Source organism: Lithobates pipiens, unplaced genomic scaffold (genome assembly GCF_037356315.1).
Source record: "Lithobates pipiens isolate NorthernLeopardFrog02 unplaced genomic scaffold, aLitPip1_a1.2 Scaffold_1, whole genome shotgun sequence".
Classification (NCBI taxonomy): Eukaryota; Metazoa; Chordata; class Amphibia; order Anura; family Ranidae; genus Lithobates; species Lithobates pipiens.
The window spans coordinates 156,184,615-156,204,494 of record NW_027507685.1 but is presented as its reverse complement, the minus strand read 5'-3'; the positions used below and the strand labels follow the sequence as shown (position 1 = coordinate 156,204,494).

The 19,880-nt window shown below is 42.5% G+C and overlaps 1 protein-coding gene across 1 annotated transcript in view; it reads right to left on the bottom strand.

Moving 5' to 3' along the window:
- Nucleotides 1–252: 252 nt before the first annotated feature.
- CIZ1 (CDKN1A interacting zinc finger protein 1) overlaps nt 253–19,880 on the bottom strand; it is a 75,762-nt gene continuing 56,134 nt past the window's right edge. Inside the window, exons 12-16 of the mRNA XM_077478767.1 lie at nt 18,943–19,056; nt 15,550–15,705; nt 8,413–8,476; nt 7,915–8,036; nt 253–1,881 (exon numbers count right to left, since the gene is read on the bottom strand). Coding sequence (XP_077334893.1) covers nt 1,507–1,881; nt 7,915–8,036; nt 8,413–8,476; nt 15,550–15,705; nt 18,943–19,056 — 831 coding nt within the window. The 3' untranslated portion in view covers nt 253–1,506. The remainder of the gene's footprint in view (nt 1,882–7,914; nt 8,037–8,412; nt 8,477–15,549; nt 15,706–18,942; nt 19,057–19,880) is intronic.

Genomic DNA, 19,880 nt, shown 5'->3' with positions numbered 1-19,880 from the left:
CTACTTTATCTAGATAAAAAACAGTTTGTGACTTTAAATGAGGCACGGGTTAGCGCCTCCATCCCGATATCAGGCAAATTTAAAAGGAGGTTGGGAATTTAAAATGAAGCGGCTGAAGTGCGGCGGTAGAGGTAAAAAAAGTATTTAATTTAATTCATAACAATATATGATACAGAGTAAATTCATATACATACATACATACATACATACATACATACATACATACATACATACACATATATATATATATATATATATACACACACACACACACACACACACACACACACGTACATCTATTTGGCACAAGATATGTTTATGACAACATCATTTATACATCCGATTTTAGATACGTCTGTTCGCCGACCCATATACCAGCACTGCCAGTACACGGAGTTCATGCTCACACCCAGGCATTTTCCACTACAACTGTTGCTGCCTAATACACCGCCTCAGCTCCCGGGGGGTGATTTGTGCCTCTGACTCACCATGTGCCAGTTGCCGTTTGCTGCCAGGGTTGGTAGATATGCTTGGTTAAGCTCTTTTTAAGCACCTTATGTATTGTATCTATTCACCTCTATATAGAGTGAGGTTTACCATATCTGTACATTTTACAGGAATCGGTTGCATCTGCGCCTGATGAGTGGAGATACATCCACAAAACGTGTCAAGCTACATTGGATGCTACAGTGATATCTATTATGTCCTGACGATGTCACCAATATTAATTCAGTAAATTTTTGTTTAGACTATGCGATTATAGACATCGGTACCGGGTATGCCACCTTAAGGCATTTTTAGGCCATGTTGCTGCTCTACATACTATCTATTGTTTGCATATGCTTCTTGATTGATGTGTTTTTACATATACCTTGATGTCATCATAAACATATCTTGTGCCAAATAGATGTACATGTATGTATATATATGAATTTACTCTGCATCATATTGTTATGAATTAAATTAAATACTTTTTTTTTACCTCCACACTTCAGCCGCTTCCTTTTAAAGTCCCAACCTCCTTTCAAATGTGCTTATCTAGCATCACGAGACCAGGTGCCTAGGCCTTAATACATTTAATATTACACCATATAGACCGCACACATAGCCTTAGCTGGGCATGCGTGGTCACATTACACATTTAGTTTGAGTTTAAAATAATAAAAAAAAAAAAAAAAAAAAAAAAACACACCACACAACACAGCTGCTAGGCTAAGTTTACATTTTTATCCTACATCGGCATCCATTTTTGCTCTCTTTGTATGCACTTTGAACCTTCCACATAATGGGAAAGAAATACTATTGCATTATAACAAAGGTGAAAGCCACAGTTATGCTGTGAATACTTCCTTTATGTATGGAAATGCCATCTGTAGGATACACTATCTTTAAATAACCTAACATCTGTGTTTTGCCATCACTCACTTGGACTAACCAGAAGGCCTCTCTAACACTTATCCCCATAGAAAATCACTAATAAACACTACTGCAGCCAAGTCTGTAGGCCTATAGTAGTTGGTCATGGACAGGGCTCAGTGTGCTATCATCATAGGCGGTTTCCTGGTCAACTGCCACCACTTCTCCCTCTTCACTTTTGCCAAGCTGCATCTCTGGCTCCATAAGGTACCCAGAATCCTCTCCACTTGTACCCACAGCAGCATCAAATCCTGCATTAGAATCCTCATTGCCACTTCCAATCTGTACTCTTGTGCGTTTCTCGCTGGTCAGCTTTGTTGGTACAGAGCTGCTCTTCTCTGCCAGATTAGGCAAATCTTCATCTCTGTGACTGGTGGTGCTAGTCGTTTTCTCTCCTTCACCCTCCGACTTTAAAGCTGAAATTTCGCCTTGGGTAGCCATGCGATTCTTTACAGCTTTGTATCTCTGTAAATGTAAAGTCAAAAATTAATTTGAAAAATGATTGTGCTGGCTCTAGAGGGCATCCAGTGCCAACATTCCATCTGTTTGGAGCTCGAAGTAACCTGACTTCTAACTAGGCATAAAGCATTTAGAGTTTTTCACACAGTTCTGTCTCTTGGGCAAGTCAGTGATTTGAAAGTGCAAAATGTGTATTTCAATCTGTAATGCATGTCTGAGAACAACTTTGCCTTGGTTTGCCAAGTTTAGTGTTCTGCCCCTGTACTCCAAAAGGTGTTTTATTCGGTTCTGCATTTTAAAAAGGTCCCACCCTTGGCTTCCTAAGCAAGGGCCTTCTTCTGAGCAAGTACTTGCGTGGCGGTGTTTATATCATGGTCATGTGTGCAGACTAGCTTCTGGTCCTGTTTCTACAAAGCTACACATGGTATGGGTGGGCTCTAGGTACATTTAGGACAACACAGAAATTCATAGACTGTAGAGGTATACTGCTGCCTACAGAAACATTTGGACTCCGGCAAACAAAATCCAATCTATGTACACAGGGAATGCCGCACTCCCCACCCGACCGGAGTGCAAGTATAGATGTTAAAATAGCCTCAGCCAGTGCTGCTCCACAAACCATGGCCCCTGATGTGTTTAACCAGCCAACAGGGGCTTAGTCAGAGGACCTCAATGTCTCTGTATGTATGCAAGGATGTATTTTCTCTACAAAAAAAAAAAACACAAAAAAAAAAAAAAAAAAAAAAAAAACACCTTTGTTAGTCATTTTTTTTCCCCCTTCAGTTAAGATTACTTCACAAGATGCCCGAGCTGGTCTCTAAACACAGCTAGCCAGATCAGTTTCCTCAAAAATTGCTTCAGATGCTGTACCTAGACCTTCTGGATTGGATGGCCGCTGTGGAATGTGACATTCGGCCACTGGGCTCTGCATTTTGGCACTTTACAGACTTGAATGAACTGTGTTAGCTAGCCATAGAGCACTTTCAGGATCTAGCGCCATAGCACAGAACTAGTGTTAACCCAGATAGATTTAACCCAGGTTTAACTCACTTTATGAGTAGGTTGCATGAGCTTAGTGCATGGAGCTACCCTATTTGGACCTTTGGACGTCATTTGAAATTCCCACTTTCCATCAAAAGGCGCCAGCGTTGAGGTACAGAGCATCAACACCAACTAGGTGAAGTGTCACACACACACACACACTAAACTTTCTTTCCTAAGAATTCCAACGTTGAAGCATCACTCTGCTGCTCCTGGACATGTGAATTCATCCTATTGCCTGCCTACACCCACCTACTACCAGTAATCCGTTTGTTCGTATTTAAGGCTTTGCCTAATACGCTTAGCTACATTGCCCCTGCCTTGCAGTGCAACATATTGGATCCTGGAAACAGTTCAGCTGTACTGGGTGCTCCCACTTCAGCAGATGCTGACTGATTGCAGAGGTAATAAATATGCTTCCATACCTTCCCTTGCAGAATCCTTAGCAGATTGTCCTGCAGCATTAGTGGCCCCTGAGCTTTCAGTCACCGCAATGCAGAGTATCTTAAACGTATGTTACACCCATAGAGTCACAGGCCGCTATTATTACTCCCAATGTTTTCCCTCCGTGGACATCAAGGATGCATATTTGCATGTCCCCATTTCTTCAGCACACCAGCAGTGCCTTCACTTCGCAGGTGTAACATGTGCCACAGGTAAACTTAGCCTTTAAACAAGGGACGAAGACCTCACCCATCCGTGTCTACCGTCATTCTCCCGCTACTGCCTTTTCATAAAAATGAGGAATGTTGGGAGTAGGAGGGGTTAACTGTGCTGATACTTTTTTTTTCTGCTAGTGTCCAAATCCTCTTGTAGGCAGCAGTATATCCCAAAAGTATTTGTGTGTTTCAAACTATAGGACGTGGATTTTCCAGTAAGTGCAAAAATCCAAACTTTCATGTTAAATGCATGCCAAGTAAGGCATAAGCCTAAACACTTACAGTATGTACTTCTCAAAACAGATCACACTAAATCTTGGCATGCTGCCATCTTTGTTAAATCATTTATCCACAGACATACAATTATGTTAATACCAATCCAAAATATTTCATGTTCTTGGCTTTCTATGGAGAGAGACAGGGGAAATGCATCCCTTTGCCTGCAGCAAACTGATGACATACACTCCCAGGAGGCTCCTCTTAAGGGTGGGCTCAGACACTTGACTGAAGCTAAAGGAGCACCTCTTTATTATGATAAAAATATACACATTCTTAAAAAAATTATATTGTTGTTTATATATTATATATAGCAATATTCCAAGCTGGTTATCATTTTAACAGGTAATTTGTTATCATTTTGGCTCCTTTCACACCCGCAGCAGTGTTCATCATGGCCCTGTGATTAGTCACTTTTCAGAGAACAATGAGGGGAGGTCTGCAGGTGGTCAGGAGGCAATACTGCCTCCTCCGTATGCTTTTTTTTTTTATTTTATTTTTTTTAACTGGCAAAGAGGGATTTTGCACTGCAGTGTGGTCTCCTTCACTTCCATGGGAGAGTTTCACAGGTGGTAGAGCCTGTCAAATTTACCATGTTGCATTAAAATAAAGCAAAGCGGCAATGTGTCGCTTTGTAAGTGAATGGTCAAAATGTGAATCAAGCACCCGTTGTTGCTGCCCTTTGACTCATGGTATTATTGGGCAGATTGTTGCTAGCCCCCCCCCTTTTTTTTAAATTTATATTTATATATATATATATATATATATATATATATATATATATATATAAAATGTGCTGTGTTCTCGAATGTACAGTGCACCCAGAAAGTATTTACAGCACTTCACTTCTTCCACATTGTTATTTTACAGCCTTATGCCAAAATTGATTCAGTCTCAAAATTCTACGAACATTACCCCATAACATATTATACATTTTCAAAGATTTGAAACAAAACACACAAGTATTCACAGCCTTTTCTCTATGCTTTGTTGAAGTTAATTTGGCAACAATTACAGCCTCAAGACTTTTTGAGTATGATGCTACAAGCTTGGCATACCTATTTTTGGGCAGTTTCTCCCATTCTTCTTTGCAGGACCTCTCAAGCGCTATCAGGTTGGATAGGGAGCGTCAGTGCACAACCATTGTCAGATCTCTCCAGAGATGTTCAATCAGGTTCAAGTCTGGGCTCTGGCTGGACCACTCAAGGACATGCACAGAGTTGTCCCATAGCTACTCCTTGGTTATCTTGGCTGTGTGCTTAGGGTTGTTGTCCTGTTGGAAGATGAACCTTTGCCCCAGAGCGCTGTGGAGCAGGTTGCAAGGATGTGTCTGAACATTGCTGCATTCATCTTTCCCTCGATCCTGTCTAGTTCCTGCCGCTGAAAAACATCCCCACAGCATGTTGCCACCACCATGCTTCACTGTAGGGATGATGAGCAGTGCCTGGTTGCCTCCAGACATGCTTGCTGTTGAGGCCAAAGAGTTAAATCTATTTCATCAGACCAGAGAACAGAGTTTCTCATGGTCATGAGAGCCCTTCAGGTACCTTTTGGCACACACCAGGTGGGCTGTCATGTGCTTTTTACTGGAGGAGTGGCTTCAATCTGGCCGCATCATCATACACGCGGAGTGCTACAGAGATGGTTCTTCTGGAAGTTTCTCCTCTCTCCAGAGGAATGCTAGGAGCTCTGTCAGTGTGACCATTGGGTTCTTGGTCACCTCCCTAACTAAGGCCTTCTCCTTCGGCGTTCTGCTCTAGGAAGAGTCCTGGTGGTTCCAAACTTCTTCAATTTATGGATGATGGAGGTCACTGTGCTCATTGGGACATTCAATGCTACAGAAATTTTTCTGTACCCTTCCCCAGGTCTGTGCCTGGACACAATTTTCTCGGTGGTCTACAGACAATTCATTGGACTTCATGGCTTGGTTTTTGCTCTGACATGTTTAGTTTACTGTGGGCCCTTATATAGACAGGTGTGTGCCTTTCCAAATCATGTCCAATAGACTCAATTTACTACAGGTGAACACCAATCAAGTTATAGAAACATCAATAATTATCAGTGGAAACAGGATGCCCTAAGCTCAATTTTGAGTGTCATGGCAAAGGCTGTAAATACTTATGTACATGTGATTTTTTTCTTCATTTTTACTAAATTTGCAACAATTTCAAATTTCTTTCACGTTGTCATTATGGAGGTATTGTTTGTAGAATTTTGAGGAAAATAATGAATTTAATCCATTTTGGAATAAGGCTGTAACATAGCAAAAAGGTGGAAAAAAAGTGCTGTGAATACTTTCCAGATGCACTGCATACTCAAAGCTGTGTATTTTCCTTGATTCATCTAGCTTTTATTAAAATTTTTGCAGCATTGTGGTTAAAAAAAAAAAAAAAAAAAAAAAAAAAGAAGAAGAAATGTACCCGTTTAAACACTACAAATATATTACAGGGCCTTGAAAAATTATTCATACCCCTTAAAATTTTCCACGTTTTGTCATGTTACAACCAAAAACAGATGTATTTTATTGGGATAGACCAACACAAAGTGGCACATAATTGTGAAGTGGAAGTAAAACCATAAATGGTTTTGACATTTTTTTATTTTTTTTAGCATAAATATCTATCGTTTTCTTTCCACTTCACAATTATGTGCCACTTTGTGTTGGAAATGTAGAAAATTTCAAGGGGTATGACTATTTTCAAGGCACTGTCTGCTGTATTTAATTGTATGCCGTGGCAAGGGTGAATTTTTATCTCCTTTCAGCTAATGTTGCATTTTTATATCTTTCCTATTTAAAGCTTAGATTTAGTGTAGCCAAAAAAAAAAAAAAAAAAAAAAAACTGAAAATTCAGCACAACTTAGTCAGTAGGATGTGTCCCCTGTGCGGATTCCTCTTTCCCCTGCTGCTGTAATTCCCCAGTGCTTTGGGTTTTAGTACAATTAAGGGGTTGTCATCACAGGTTTTTGTCAAGAGCCAGACTATGCCACTTTTCCACCATTCATAGAAACCTTACTACAGCTTCTATGAATGAAAAATAATCTAAATGTAGCATAGGTGACCCACGAATTTGGACTGGGTGGACCTATCAATCATCCACATATACTCCATTCAGAGGTTCTGTTTCATTCATAGAAGCTGTAGTATGATGCGTGATTCATAGAAGCCAAAGAAGAAAGGACAGGCATAGACAGGCTCTCAAGAGCCCATAGGAGCCCTTTTAGTTGTATTAAACCCCACCACAGTAGAAGATGAGCTACGGTTAAGCTTGAAATTCCTCCTCCTAAGCAAAGTCATTACTGTGCAATTTCCTCTCTGATCAATGTATGATTACACTACAGCTCATTTAAAATAGGGAGCAGATAAAAAACGTGTTGGGTTTGCCTATATTTATCCGATCTCCAACTTCATTTGCTCACCTGCCCAAGAAAAATCACAGCTCTAATATTATATATTTAGACATCTTTTTCCCCATTAATAAACCATTCCTGATGTTCTCACTGAATACTATGTACTGCACAGTATCCATGTATGGTGACCTATAATAATTTATTCCAGTAAGTTTCATTATGGGCTGGGTAGGTGGGCAATAAAGATAAAACTATTATTATGATACAAGTGAGGTTATATTATCCAGGACCATCTGGTCAAAAGCCTGTAAAACGTACTTTAAAGATTTGTTTCTTTCTTATATTCTCCTTTAAGCTGTACAAGCATTGGCAGTGCCAAATACAACTGCTCTATGCTTTTAATGACGGTCAGATTTGTGCTGCATTTGATTCTACTTGCCAGGATCAAGAGATGTGGGGAAGACTTATTCTTGGTAACATCTGGCTTCACAATTTGCACAAAAAGCTATTAAATTCAGGGAGCAGATGCTGCAGGATGTTGGGGAGATAAGCCAGAAGACAGATGACCAGGAAATAAGTAAGGATGGATGAAACACAGTGATCTAGAGTCAAAGCTAAGGACACCAGGTAGGATGATTATGCAACAGTGAAAAACGCAGAGAGTGAGCGTCAAACAAAACAGAAGCCAGGCCATGCAATAGGAGAAGGGTCTAACCTGGATGTTCTGAAAATGCACCAAGGACTTGCAGTGTGTGAGCCGGGCAGCAGAGTCACTAGGATAGAATTTGTGACACAGCCTGCAGAGAGAACCCTCGACGGGGACCATATAATCCAGGCCTGTGAAACGGGAGGGCAAATCACAGAATGGATATCAAAAGGGAAACATAAAATAAAGAACAGAGAAGAAAGTATGTTACAGGAACCAGATAAGAGGGGGTAGGAGAACATGAGGGAAATGGATGGATGCTTCACAGACAACACAAAATACATAGGACTAAGAGCAGACTTTCCTACAGGTGTAGTGATCAGAGAAAAGATCCAGAGGGAAACAGACAATCACGGACAAACTCAATGAAACTGAAAAGCAGAAGGAAGAAAGCAATGCTGATGGCGCTTAGCCTCTCCTGACTACGGCACTTGGTGTGGACCTTCAATCCTGCCACGGCGGCACCCAAAAGACTAACGACGCAGGATGAGCAGTCCTGGGACTTACCATAGGCAGTGTCTGGATTGTATTCCTCTTCCCCACGGTCAGCACCCCTGTCCTCTCCCTGTACCTGCACAATAACAGTACATTACTACAAATAACAATATGAAACTAACTGCAGGGCAAATTTTTGTTTTGGATACAGCAAAGAATTAACTTTTGTCAGGATTTTACTTGTATATACAGAGGAAAAAACAGCTTTACATGACAAATCCCATTTAGGAAAAAATAAAAAAAAAGGAAGAGAAGAGGACCATAAGCAGGGCCCTGCCAAATAATTAGATCAAAAATAGGATTTTCTCATCATACTTGCCTGTAAAATCCTTTTCTTTGAGTACATCATGGGACACAGGTCAGGCTCAGTCTTAATGTACATGGGATGTTTTTTACAACCTCTCCTGAACGCTTTAACTTGACAGATAGTAACCCACGTTTAAAACGTCCGTTTTGCGCTTAGAAGCGTTTGTAAAAAATATTTTCTTCTTCCAAATACCAAAAAATTTAAACCGCCTGTAAACAAAATGCAGCTAAATGCGAGTTACCTGGTTTAAAAGCGCTTGATGGTACAAATGCCTCTAAACACAGCGCCTGAACTCATTTTTTTGCTTTCCAAAAAAAGGCCTCTAAACGCAACTACCTATAAACTATTATAAATGACCCTGTGTACATGTACTGATAAGATAACAGAGGAGAGTTCAGGTGCAGTTGAAAAAAATAAAAATAAAAAAAAAAGAAGATTGCCCAACTCCTCCAAAATGTCAGTTTAGCAGCAGCAGTGTACTGCTCACCTTCAGGACTTCTCCAGAGCCCCTCCAATCCTCTGGAATGCTCTACCCCAATCTGTCCAATTTTCTCCTACTTTATCCACTTTCAGACAATCCCTGAAAACTCATCTCTTCAGAGAAGCTTATCTGGCCACCTAACTGTACATTTATCTTCTCAATCAGCACATCGCCCACAGTTATTACAGTACCTCTTGTATCTCTTGACCTTCCCTCTTAGAATGTAAGCTCTAAGGAGCAGGGCCCTCTGATTCCTACTGTATTAAAGTGTATTGTATTTGTACTGTCTACCCTCAAGTTGTAAAGTGCTACGTAAACTGTGGGCGCTATATAAATCCTGAATAATAATAATAATAATAATAATAATAATAATAATCTCCATGTCCCATGATGTACTCAAAGAAAAAGGATTTTACAGGTAAGTATGATGAGAAAAAATAATAAAATCCCATTTTCCTTTCTCATACAGCATGGGACACAGAGTCAGGCTAATATTCATTACCTGTTGGGACATCCCAGAGCAAGCAATAGCCATCAGAACTTATATAGAGCAGCCTGCAGTACACTGCAGCTGAAAGCCAAATCCTCAGCTGCTCTAACATCCACTTGATAAAATTTTGTGAACATAAGCATTGAAGATTAGGTAGCAGCCTTACAAATCTGAGCCACAGATACCCAATGGCGAAAAAGCCCAGGAGGTTCCTACACCCCTGGTAGAATGAACTCTCAACCTAAACGGAGGAGCTATACGTTTTAGACTGTAGGCCTGAATGTCCAATTGACAGACCCAATTGGCAATGGAAGCTTTGGAAGCTTCTTGGTCTTTAGTCTAATCCTCGGATCTCTGCAGATCTAGACAAATAAACCTTGACTGCCCGGACAACGTCCAAAGAACGCAGTCATGTCTCTTCTGCCGAACGAGGCTGAGCGAAAAAAGGCGGCAAAATAATGTACCGATTTAAATGAAAGGCTGACACCACTTTTGGCAAAAAGGATGCAACAGTTGTAACATGACTGTCATGGTGAAGGATCAACTATGGTTCCCTGCATGTTCCCTGAATTTCCTTAATAGGTTCAAGTGGTTGTGTCTGTAAACACAGACCTAATGGGGGGGGGGGGGGGGGGAAGCAAGCGAGTGACTCCTTGCATAAAAGGTTCAGATCAGTGAGTGGGAGGCTAAAGGCCTTTGGAAGAATACCGATAGGGCCGAAACTTGACCTGATTGTACTCAAAGCCAAATTTGATTTCCACAGCTGACTGTAGAAAAGAGATTTCTCCCAATCACATTTCCGAGGACGCCATTCTCTGGCTTCACACCAAGCAATATAAGTCTTCCAGACCTTATGATAAATTTTCCTAATGACAGCTTTTCTAGCATGAACTAGAGTAGACACCACTGGTCCTGAGATGCCACGGTCCTTCAACACCCTGGTTTCAATAGCCATGCCGTCAAATTTAGAGACTGTAAATTGGGGTGGAATATAGGACCTTGAGACAGTAGATCAGGGCGACGTGGAAGCGCCCATGGCCCGCCTATCGTCAGTCTCAATCTCCGGGAACCAGGGTCTTCTGGGCCAGGCTGGTGCCACCCTCTCTCCGAATCCTGGAAACAAATGTGGAAGGAGGGGGATCGGAGGGAAAGCATAAACCAGGGAGTACTGGCTCTATGGAACTATCAGAGCATCTGCTCCAATTGCCAGACAATCTCTTGTTCGAGACAAACTGCTGTAGATTCTTGTTGAACCTGGATGCCAGTAGGTTGACCTCTGGCCATCCCAAACATTGGCAAATTTCCTGGAATACCTCTGGGTGTAGGGACCATTTCCCTGGGCAGATCTGCTGGCGGCTGAGATAATCTGCCTTCCAGTTCTCTACTCCTGGGATATGGACTGCTGATAGAATTGGCACATGTCCCTCTGCCCAAGCTAGTATGTAATTCACCTCCTTCAGAGCTAAACGACTCCTGGTACTGACTTGGTGGTTTATATAGGCCACTGCTGTGGCATTGTTAGATTGAACCCTGATGGGGCAGTCCTGAATCTCCACCTTCCAGGACCATAGGGCCTGACGTACTGCCTGTAAATCTAGAACATTGATGGGCAGGGTCTGCTCTGTCCCTGACAATTTCCTCTGAGCCAGTCTAGGGTTGCTCCCTAGCCTGAGAGACGGGCATCTGTAAATTCTGGGATGTGGTGCTAAGAATTGGTGTGTTCGTATTCATAAAAACGTCGACTGGCATGTGTAGTCAGTACTCTCCAAGTTACCGGGAGAAAGGATTTTCCCTTTTGCATGTTCTGATCCTGCAACCACCAGTTTAGGCTTAAGCATACCTGAGGAGATGAGCACATTGTATAATCCAGGGCTTTTCTTACTCTGTTCCAAGCCAACAAGAAGTCTTGTTGTAAGGGCCTGGAATGGAACTGGGCATAGGGCACTTCCTCAAAGGAGAATATCATCCTCCCTAGAAGACTCATACAGAGCCAAATGGAGGGTTGTCTGGTGCCCCTTAACTGATGCACCTGATCCTTCAGGGCACAGATCCTTACCAGTGGCAATACTCTTGCTTGGCCTGAGTTTAGGATCAGACCCAAATACTTTAGACTTTGAGCTCGTCTCAAGGCTGACTTTTTGGTATTTTATTATCCAGCCTAAGCTTTTCAAATACCACACTGTATAAATTATGCTCTGTTCTAGAGCCTGTACAGAGTTCTCTTTGAGCAGGAGGTCATCCAGATACCCGAGCACCAGGATCCCTTGGGCCCTTAAAAGACCCAATACTGGTGCTGAACACCCGGGAGCATGTAGCAAGACCAAATGGTAGAGCCACAAACTGAAAAGGACATTGCTCTCTTGCAAAACATAGAAACCCCTGATGAGGCTGAAAGATAGGCAAGTGTAAATATGTGTCTTATATTGACGGAGGCTAGAACGTCTCCCCTCTGGAGTGAGGTTACCACTGAACGGACAGACTATCCGAAAAGGACTATTAATAGATACCTGTTCAGGCACCTTAGGTCCAAAATGGGCCTCGTGTCCCGGTTTGGTTTCTGAAACGTAAACAGGTTTGAGTAAAACCTTGTGCCCTTTTGAATACAGGAACCTCTACAATCACTTCTTGATGCACTAGATAATGTAGTGCCTGAAGCAAAGTTTCTTTCTGGAGGATCCGAGGGAACACTGGATCTTAGAAACCTCTGAGGGGGAACCTCCACGCAACTCCAGCTTGTAACCGCGAGATACAATTGAGGTGAACCACTTGTCCTGAATTTTGGTTTTCCAAATGTCCGCAAAGTGCAGCAGCCTCCCCCCCCACCCAATGGAGTGGGAGTGCCCCCGCAAAAGGAGAGCTTGGTGCTGGATTTAGATTTTTTTGGCCCTGGCCCTAGCATCCTGTTGGCAGCGGAACTGCCCTGACGCTGAGACATTTGAGGAAGCAGTCCATGGGTTTTTAAAAGAGGGACGTCTGGTGCTTTTCTTCACAGGAAGTAGAGAACTCTTCCCTCCGGAAATCTTTTGGATAGATTTGCCCAGGTGATCACCGAATAAACGTTCCCCATGAAAATGGGAAACCCACCAATAACGTTACATGGAAGCTCGGGTGACCAGTTTTTAAGCCATAAAAGTCTGTGCAAATGTACAGACAAGAGAGAGTCAGATGAGAAACCGGCTGTACTAAATCCTTTAAAGCAACAGCAGCAAAACACAGCGATCAAGCAATATCGGTCTTACTTTCAGGCAGATCATCCTCCTGGTTAGGCCTATCAGGCCGTTTGACCTGATCCTTTACGGACTGGTAAATACCAATTGCTGCAACAGCTGGCTGAATAGCTAAACCAGCCAAAGAAAAGGAAGCCTTTAATAACTCCAATTTCTTGTCAACAGGGTCTTTCAAGCCACTGGTAAAAAATTAAATCACTTCCTGTCTGAAGACCTTTGGTCTACCAGTGTCCATTCACCCGATGGAGTATAACTCAGCAGGTAATGAATATTACTGACTGTGTCCCATGATGTATGAAAACAAAAAATGTCCATCCAATTGAAATCACTTAATACGGCCAGAGGCCATAACCTGCAATTTCTTATGACAGATGCAAAAAGTGTGGCACTGGCACCCATGGTTAAACTGAGGGAGGCTGCATAATTGCTGCCACATCAGAGGTTGTCCCAGGAAAAAAAAAATTTATGTCCTACACAGATACGAGTCGTGGTGCACTTCTAAATAGAACATCCAAGCAATGAACTGAAGACAAGGTCCACAAGTGCTCTTTGCATAACACTATTAGCGGCAAACAAAAAGCTATCCAGTCAGAAGTATTTTTAGCTTTTTGGTTGCTGCCAATAAACCAAATCGTTGGGCTTTTTTTTTTGACGGACAGCTGATCGAAAAAACAAAAACGAAAATTCCTACATCCACATGTGAGGTGGCTGGAGGAATCCTCCCTGCTGTGCTATTGTATTCTGGCAATGGGGCTTCCTCCACTGTCAGAATACACTGATCAGCGCTGCAGCTGATAGAGAAAATTTTCCAGCATCCCCATTTGATAAAAGTTGTTTAGATTGCGGGAACAGCCATAGATGATCAAAATTCATCAGCTCCCTGCAGAATCAGTCAAATTTTGATTAATCTATGAGCAGGTTTATGCAAAGGGTGCTAATTGAATTCATCTTCACGTCACTGCAATGCTCTATGGCCCCTCTAGTGCTTCTGCAGGTATACATTTCTATCACAGTTTACTGCTTCAGATACAATCAAATACAAATAAGCAGAGCTGAACTAAAAACGTTGGTTACCCCAGCACCTCATATTCCTGATAGGCATTTGTTGTACCATGTGCTTGTCTGAGAAAAGTATCCTGGTCTCCTTGGATTGCTTCCTTCCTATGTGAAATCCATGGTGTTCCTGCTAGTCCTCTAGCTTTCCTATTAAAAACTGACCACACCAAGCAGGAGAGTACATCGTTGTCAGTTCTCTAGCTATGCTGGGAACTCCGTGTGCGCTCCTCAAATGGTCAGACTTGTCCTGACCCGCCCCTGCTGCACAGCCACTCACTGCAAGCACCAAGTGCTTCCTGGTTCTCCTCCCCCCAGCTGTTATACAGCTGAGAACAGGAGGGAATGTGATCACTTCAATCTGATCTTTTCACCAAGAGATTGTGCAACTTTTTTTTGGGGGGGGGGGGGGGGGGAATTTAAGAAAAAGGCCCTTCCCCAAAAGCACCAAAAGAAAACTTGTGCATTTTCTGGGCATTGAGGTGCAAATTGCAAGCACATTATCTTCTATGGGAACGCATTTGATTTGCAGATGCACTCCGTTGCGAACAGAGTAAAATCCTGATGTAAACCTGACTTGATACTGATGCAATCCTAACCTGATCAAAAACTGATGTGCAGAACAACTGATTTTTTCTCTTTGCAGGGAAGCCAGAGCTTCAATTCGCACTGCACATGTGTGAACCGGCCTAAAGCGGATGTTCAATTTTTGGGTGGAACTCCACTTTAAGGCATCTTGTGGAAAAGTGTTACTGCAAGGGACAGCACCAGATTGAAGCAGCAAAACATTTTGTCTGAAGTTGAGTTTTACACACTTCTTTCTTCAGAAGATAATCATTTTGGTTCATGCTCCCGTTCATATTACCACATATCTCAAAGCCTAGGCATTTGGTCATATGAGCCCTACTAAAGGGAATTAAAAATGACCCTACTGCAAAAGTTAGCCGATATAAAAACGTATGTTTCCCTTCAGAAGAGGACCACAAAAAACAGCTTGTAGGCCTTCAGACATGTGGCCAACAGTAAAGTACCTGGAGCAGCATTTTCTCCAAGAAAGGCATTTTAGCTCTCTTGCTACACTTTACTCACTCAAGTAACAGCTCTGAGTTTACAAGAATTAAAAGGTGGAAAATTACCTAAAATGTTAAGAAAGCTGATTACAAAACAAAGAGGTTTCACCATTTGTTACCATAAATTAACAATTCTAAACAAACCTGATTTTCGTTACTGGCAAAAGGACACCATATTCACAGACCATTTCTACTATTCCAACCTCTTCTAGACTAACTGGTAACTTGGCATGCCCATTACCGTCACTTGTGAACATATCAGTTGAATCCTCCACTAGCATGAATGGAAAAATATGGGGACTACCCCGCTAGGCAATAGGCCCAATAACAGAAATGGTTGCAGTATGGGAATTGTAGCTATTAAAGCCAATGAGAGAAATACATGCAGCCTTTGTGCTATAATATACTGGTCTCAGTGGGCAAATATCAGGTTTGGCTGCACTTGGCTAACATTTTAAATAGTCTGCTCTAGATCAGCAAGTTTAGGAACAATTGACTTGCATCCAAAATAATTTCTTTACCATAAAGCTCTCTGGTTCCTCCGCAGTATCATCTGCACTAATCCCCTCTTCCTCCTCCTCCTCATCATCCTCGTCCTCAAAGCATCCCACTGCATCCACTGTGATCAAATCCTCTGACTCTTCCATGTTCCACGGCTCCTTTTCAGAAAGCTTCACCTGGAAAAGATTATGCAAGACAATGGATGGGACATGGAAAGATTCCTGCTGAGCAGAAAACCCCAAGGATCAAGTATTATAGAACGGTAAGCTGTTAACCACTAAAAGTTGGCAAAATGCTGAAGTCACAAAGTCCACTCTATGACTTTTGGTTTTGTATACAGAATCTCACAAAAAGGAGTACACCCCTCACATTTTTGCAAATATTTTATTATACCTTTTCATGTGACAACACTGAAGAAATGAAACATTGCTACAATGTAAAAGTAGTGAGTGTACAGCTTGTATAAAACTTACACCATTATACAAGCTGTACACTCAATACACTACATTGTAGCAAAGTGTAATTTCTTCAGTGTTGTCACATGAAAAAGGTATAATAAAATATTTACAAAAATGTGAGGGGTGTACTTGTGAGACACTGTATGTACCGCAGACAGAAGACATTGACCTCAGAGCATATCATTCCCACATGATAGCAAAACTCACAAAACAAAGGCAGGTTTACACTGTACTTAGGAAACCAGCATGAACTGTATCTTGCATGATGCCAATTGTCATCTTCCGGTGGTGGGTGTAAAAGTGTGGTGTCAGCCCTGTGTAGCTTGATGACCCACAATCCAGGGAGTTGGTCCTTGAAGCCCTGGGCTTACAATAATGCTTGGTACACCACTTGTTTTTTGCTCAACCCAGCAAGCTTAACGAAGAAAAAAAATAAAAAAAAAATAAAAGTGGTGCTCCTTGTGATGTTAGTACAGCGATCTCCCCACTGAGCTATTGAGTTCTGACAGGGGGATTGCCCTCCCAGTATAAACACACTAGTCAACGTGACACAAAAATACCAATGTTTTTGGGTCACACTGTAGCAATGTGAAAGGAAAAAATCCATAAGCCACACACCATGAAGCAGACCCATGTGCATAAGGTTGAGAATGGCTAGACCAGTGATGGCGAACCTTGGCACCCCAGATGTTTTGGAACTACATTTCCCATGATGCTCAACCACACTGAAGAGTGCATGAGCATCATGGGAAATGTAGTTCCGAAACATCTGGGGTGCCAAGGTTCGCCATCACTGGGCTAGACTCCAATGAGGCCATGCCACAACACAAGCTCAAGCATGGGAAGAAGAAAGAAATGGCTGCACATCCAGAAATTCCGATTGCCTTTTATTTTGCTTCACAGAGATCACACCAGAGACAACAAACTGAATCTAGGATGGAAAAGGACCTGGGAGTCCTAGTAGATGTGGCTAACAAAGCAAACAGAATATTGGCATGCATAAAAAAAGGGGATCAACTCCAGAGATAAAACGATAATTCTCCCGCTCTACAAGACTCTGGTCCGGCCGCATCTGGGGCATGCTGTCCAGTTCTGGGCACCAGTCCTCAGGAAGGATGTACTGGAAATGAAGCGAGTACAAAGAAGGGCAACAAAGCTAATAAAGGTTCTGGAGGATACAAGTTATGAGGAAAAGTTGTGAACACTGAACTTATTCTCTCTGGAGAAGAGACGCTTGAGAGGGGATATGATTTCAATATACAAATACCGTACTGGTGACCCCATAATAGGGATAAAACTTTTTTGCAGAAGGGAGTTTAACAAGACTCGTGGCCACTCATTAAAATTAGAAGAAAGAGGTTTAACCTCAAACTACATAGAGGGTTCTTTACTGTAAGAGCGGCAAGGATGTAGAATTCCCTTCCACAGCGGTGGTCTCAGCGGGGGGGGGGGGCATTGAAACTATTAGATAATCACCTGAACGAACGCAACATACAGGGATATACAATGCAATACTGACATACAATCACACACATAGGTTAGACTTGTGTCTTTTTTCTACCTCACCTACTATGTAACTATATGGTCACAGACGTTTCACACATACATCTTGTGCTCAATCATTAGTGGTTGTTAATTAGTGATATTGGTAATGATTAAGCACAAGATGTATGTGTGAAACGTGTCTACGTGACCACAGTTTGGGGTCTCTGGTGTTATCTTTGTGAAGCAAAATAAAAGGCAATCGGAAGTTCTAGATGTGCAGCCATTTTTCTTTTTCAAAATACTCCAATCAGCCTTATCTTAATACACCGGGAGCAGCTGTTCTTTTCCTTGTATACTAGCTCAAGCATGGGGATCCCCCAAACATTAAGCTGGTTTCTGTTGGACAGGCTGTTCTACACACTGGCCGAATGTTGGCTAGTCTGCTAACCCAACCGATATCTGGCCTGCGTGTACCAGCCTTAAAGTGGTTGTAAACCCTGTACTACCACTTTTACCTACAGGTAAGCCTAGAAGGCTTACCTGTAGGTCCCGTGTTAATATCTCCTAAACCTGCACAGTTTAGGAGATCTTCACTGTATCCGCATGTGCCGATGTCATCAGCACATGCGCACTGAAGAAACGTCTTGCTCGTGACGTTTCTTCAGTACCTGTGCATGCACGGGAGTAACATTGCGGCTCCAGCCAATCAGCGCTGGAGCCCACAAACCCGGAAATAACTCCAGGAGACAAGTGGCGGTCACAGCGGTGTACGGGGACTGCTGCAACAGCTTCTGAGGCATTTCAGAATGAGCTTGTATGCAATGCTTTGTTTTGCAGTGTTTTTTTTTTTGAGAGTTTACAACCACTTTAAGTGGAATGAATTCAACCTGTTAAGAGGACCAGTGCTGTATTGCAGAGAGGAGAGTTGATGTGGGACAACAGCTTTATTTTAACCGATGTAGGACAATTTTTTTTATATTATTCCTTTAAAAGGAGAAGTCCAGCCTGAGCTTGTTTGACTGGGCTTCTATGAGTCACAGGAGTGCAATTCATTTTGCTGACGTCACTGGAATCAGTCCGGGCACTGCATCATCACAACAATAAAGTCTGGATCCGCCAGGTGCCTGAACTGATACCTGTCTCAGCGAGCCGCCAAGAGCCTGAGACGGCTGTTTGACAGTGCGCAGCACTCTGCTTGGGGAGTTGTGAGAAGGCAGCGGGGAACAGATGCAGCATCGGACCAATGACGCATCCACCTTGGTACATATGAAACTGCAACCCCCCCCCCCACACACACAAAAACACTTCTTTTAAGCTGGACTAAAATTATCCAATCCAAAGGGCACCTGGCTCAAGCTGTACGCCTCCACTCTGCTCCTCTCTCCGTATACCTGCAATCCAGCTCAATTAAAAGCTTGCGGCAGAACAAATGAGCTTTTCAGCTTCCTAACCCATCATCCTCCTCTTTACCTCCTGTGACTTCTGTTTGTGCTCTGGGGATTTCATGTGCTCTACAAACTTGCGTGGAGTCTTGAAGTGGCGGCTGCACACTGTGCAGAATGGCCTTAGGGAGCGTTTTGCCATCTGAAAAGAAAGTGGAGAGCGTCAGCAACATCGTGTATGACAATCCCAGAGCCCTTCAAATAGCAGCACAGATGAACACTACCAGGCTAATGTGCGTTTGTTTTTCACATATATTCAGAAAAATCACATTACAGACCAGCGGTTTTCAACCTTTTTCTGCCAAGGTACCCTTTAGAACTGCACAATCCCAGGGCACACCAGTCAGAGCTCAATCACACCGGGAGGTGAGTCCCGAGGACGTGCTTTTTTGCACGTTCGTCCAAGTCGCATTTTTTTTAATGGGCAGGAACATGCATGCATTTGCTAGATGTGTGGGGGTGTCAGAAATATTGGCACCCACGTGTGACTGCAAAAGGCAACGTTTTTGTGTGGTACAGGAAAAAACATGACATTTTGCACCCGTTACCTCACTTCACCTGGTGTGAACAAGCCCTAAAAATGTAGTCTGAGGCAGAGTTCAGTGATCGCCAAATTATCCCTTCTTGCACAAATGTGGGCTGTGCTTAAACCTTTGTTCCTGCCTAGGTCCCATCCAGCTTGGAAATTGCTTTGTTGGGGTTAGCAGAGCCCTTGTTGAAAGTACCTACTTTGATTATAAAACCATTACCATTACCCAATTCTTATTTTTCTTTGATTTATGTTGCAGCCAGCGAGTCAATACTCTTCTTTCAGGAGGTATAGATTGGTGTGGGCCATTATAGTCCTGGCAAACTTTACATTAGCGCCCTACTGTTTTGCTCATGTAATAAGTTGCCATGTCTTTCTGTTCTCACTTCCTCAGCACCTTAGTCAATCATGGGGCCTATAGTTTTGGTCTCATACTG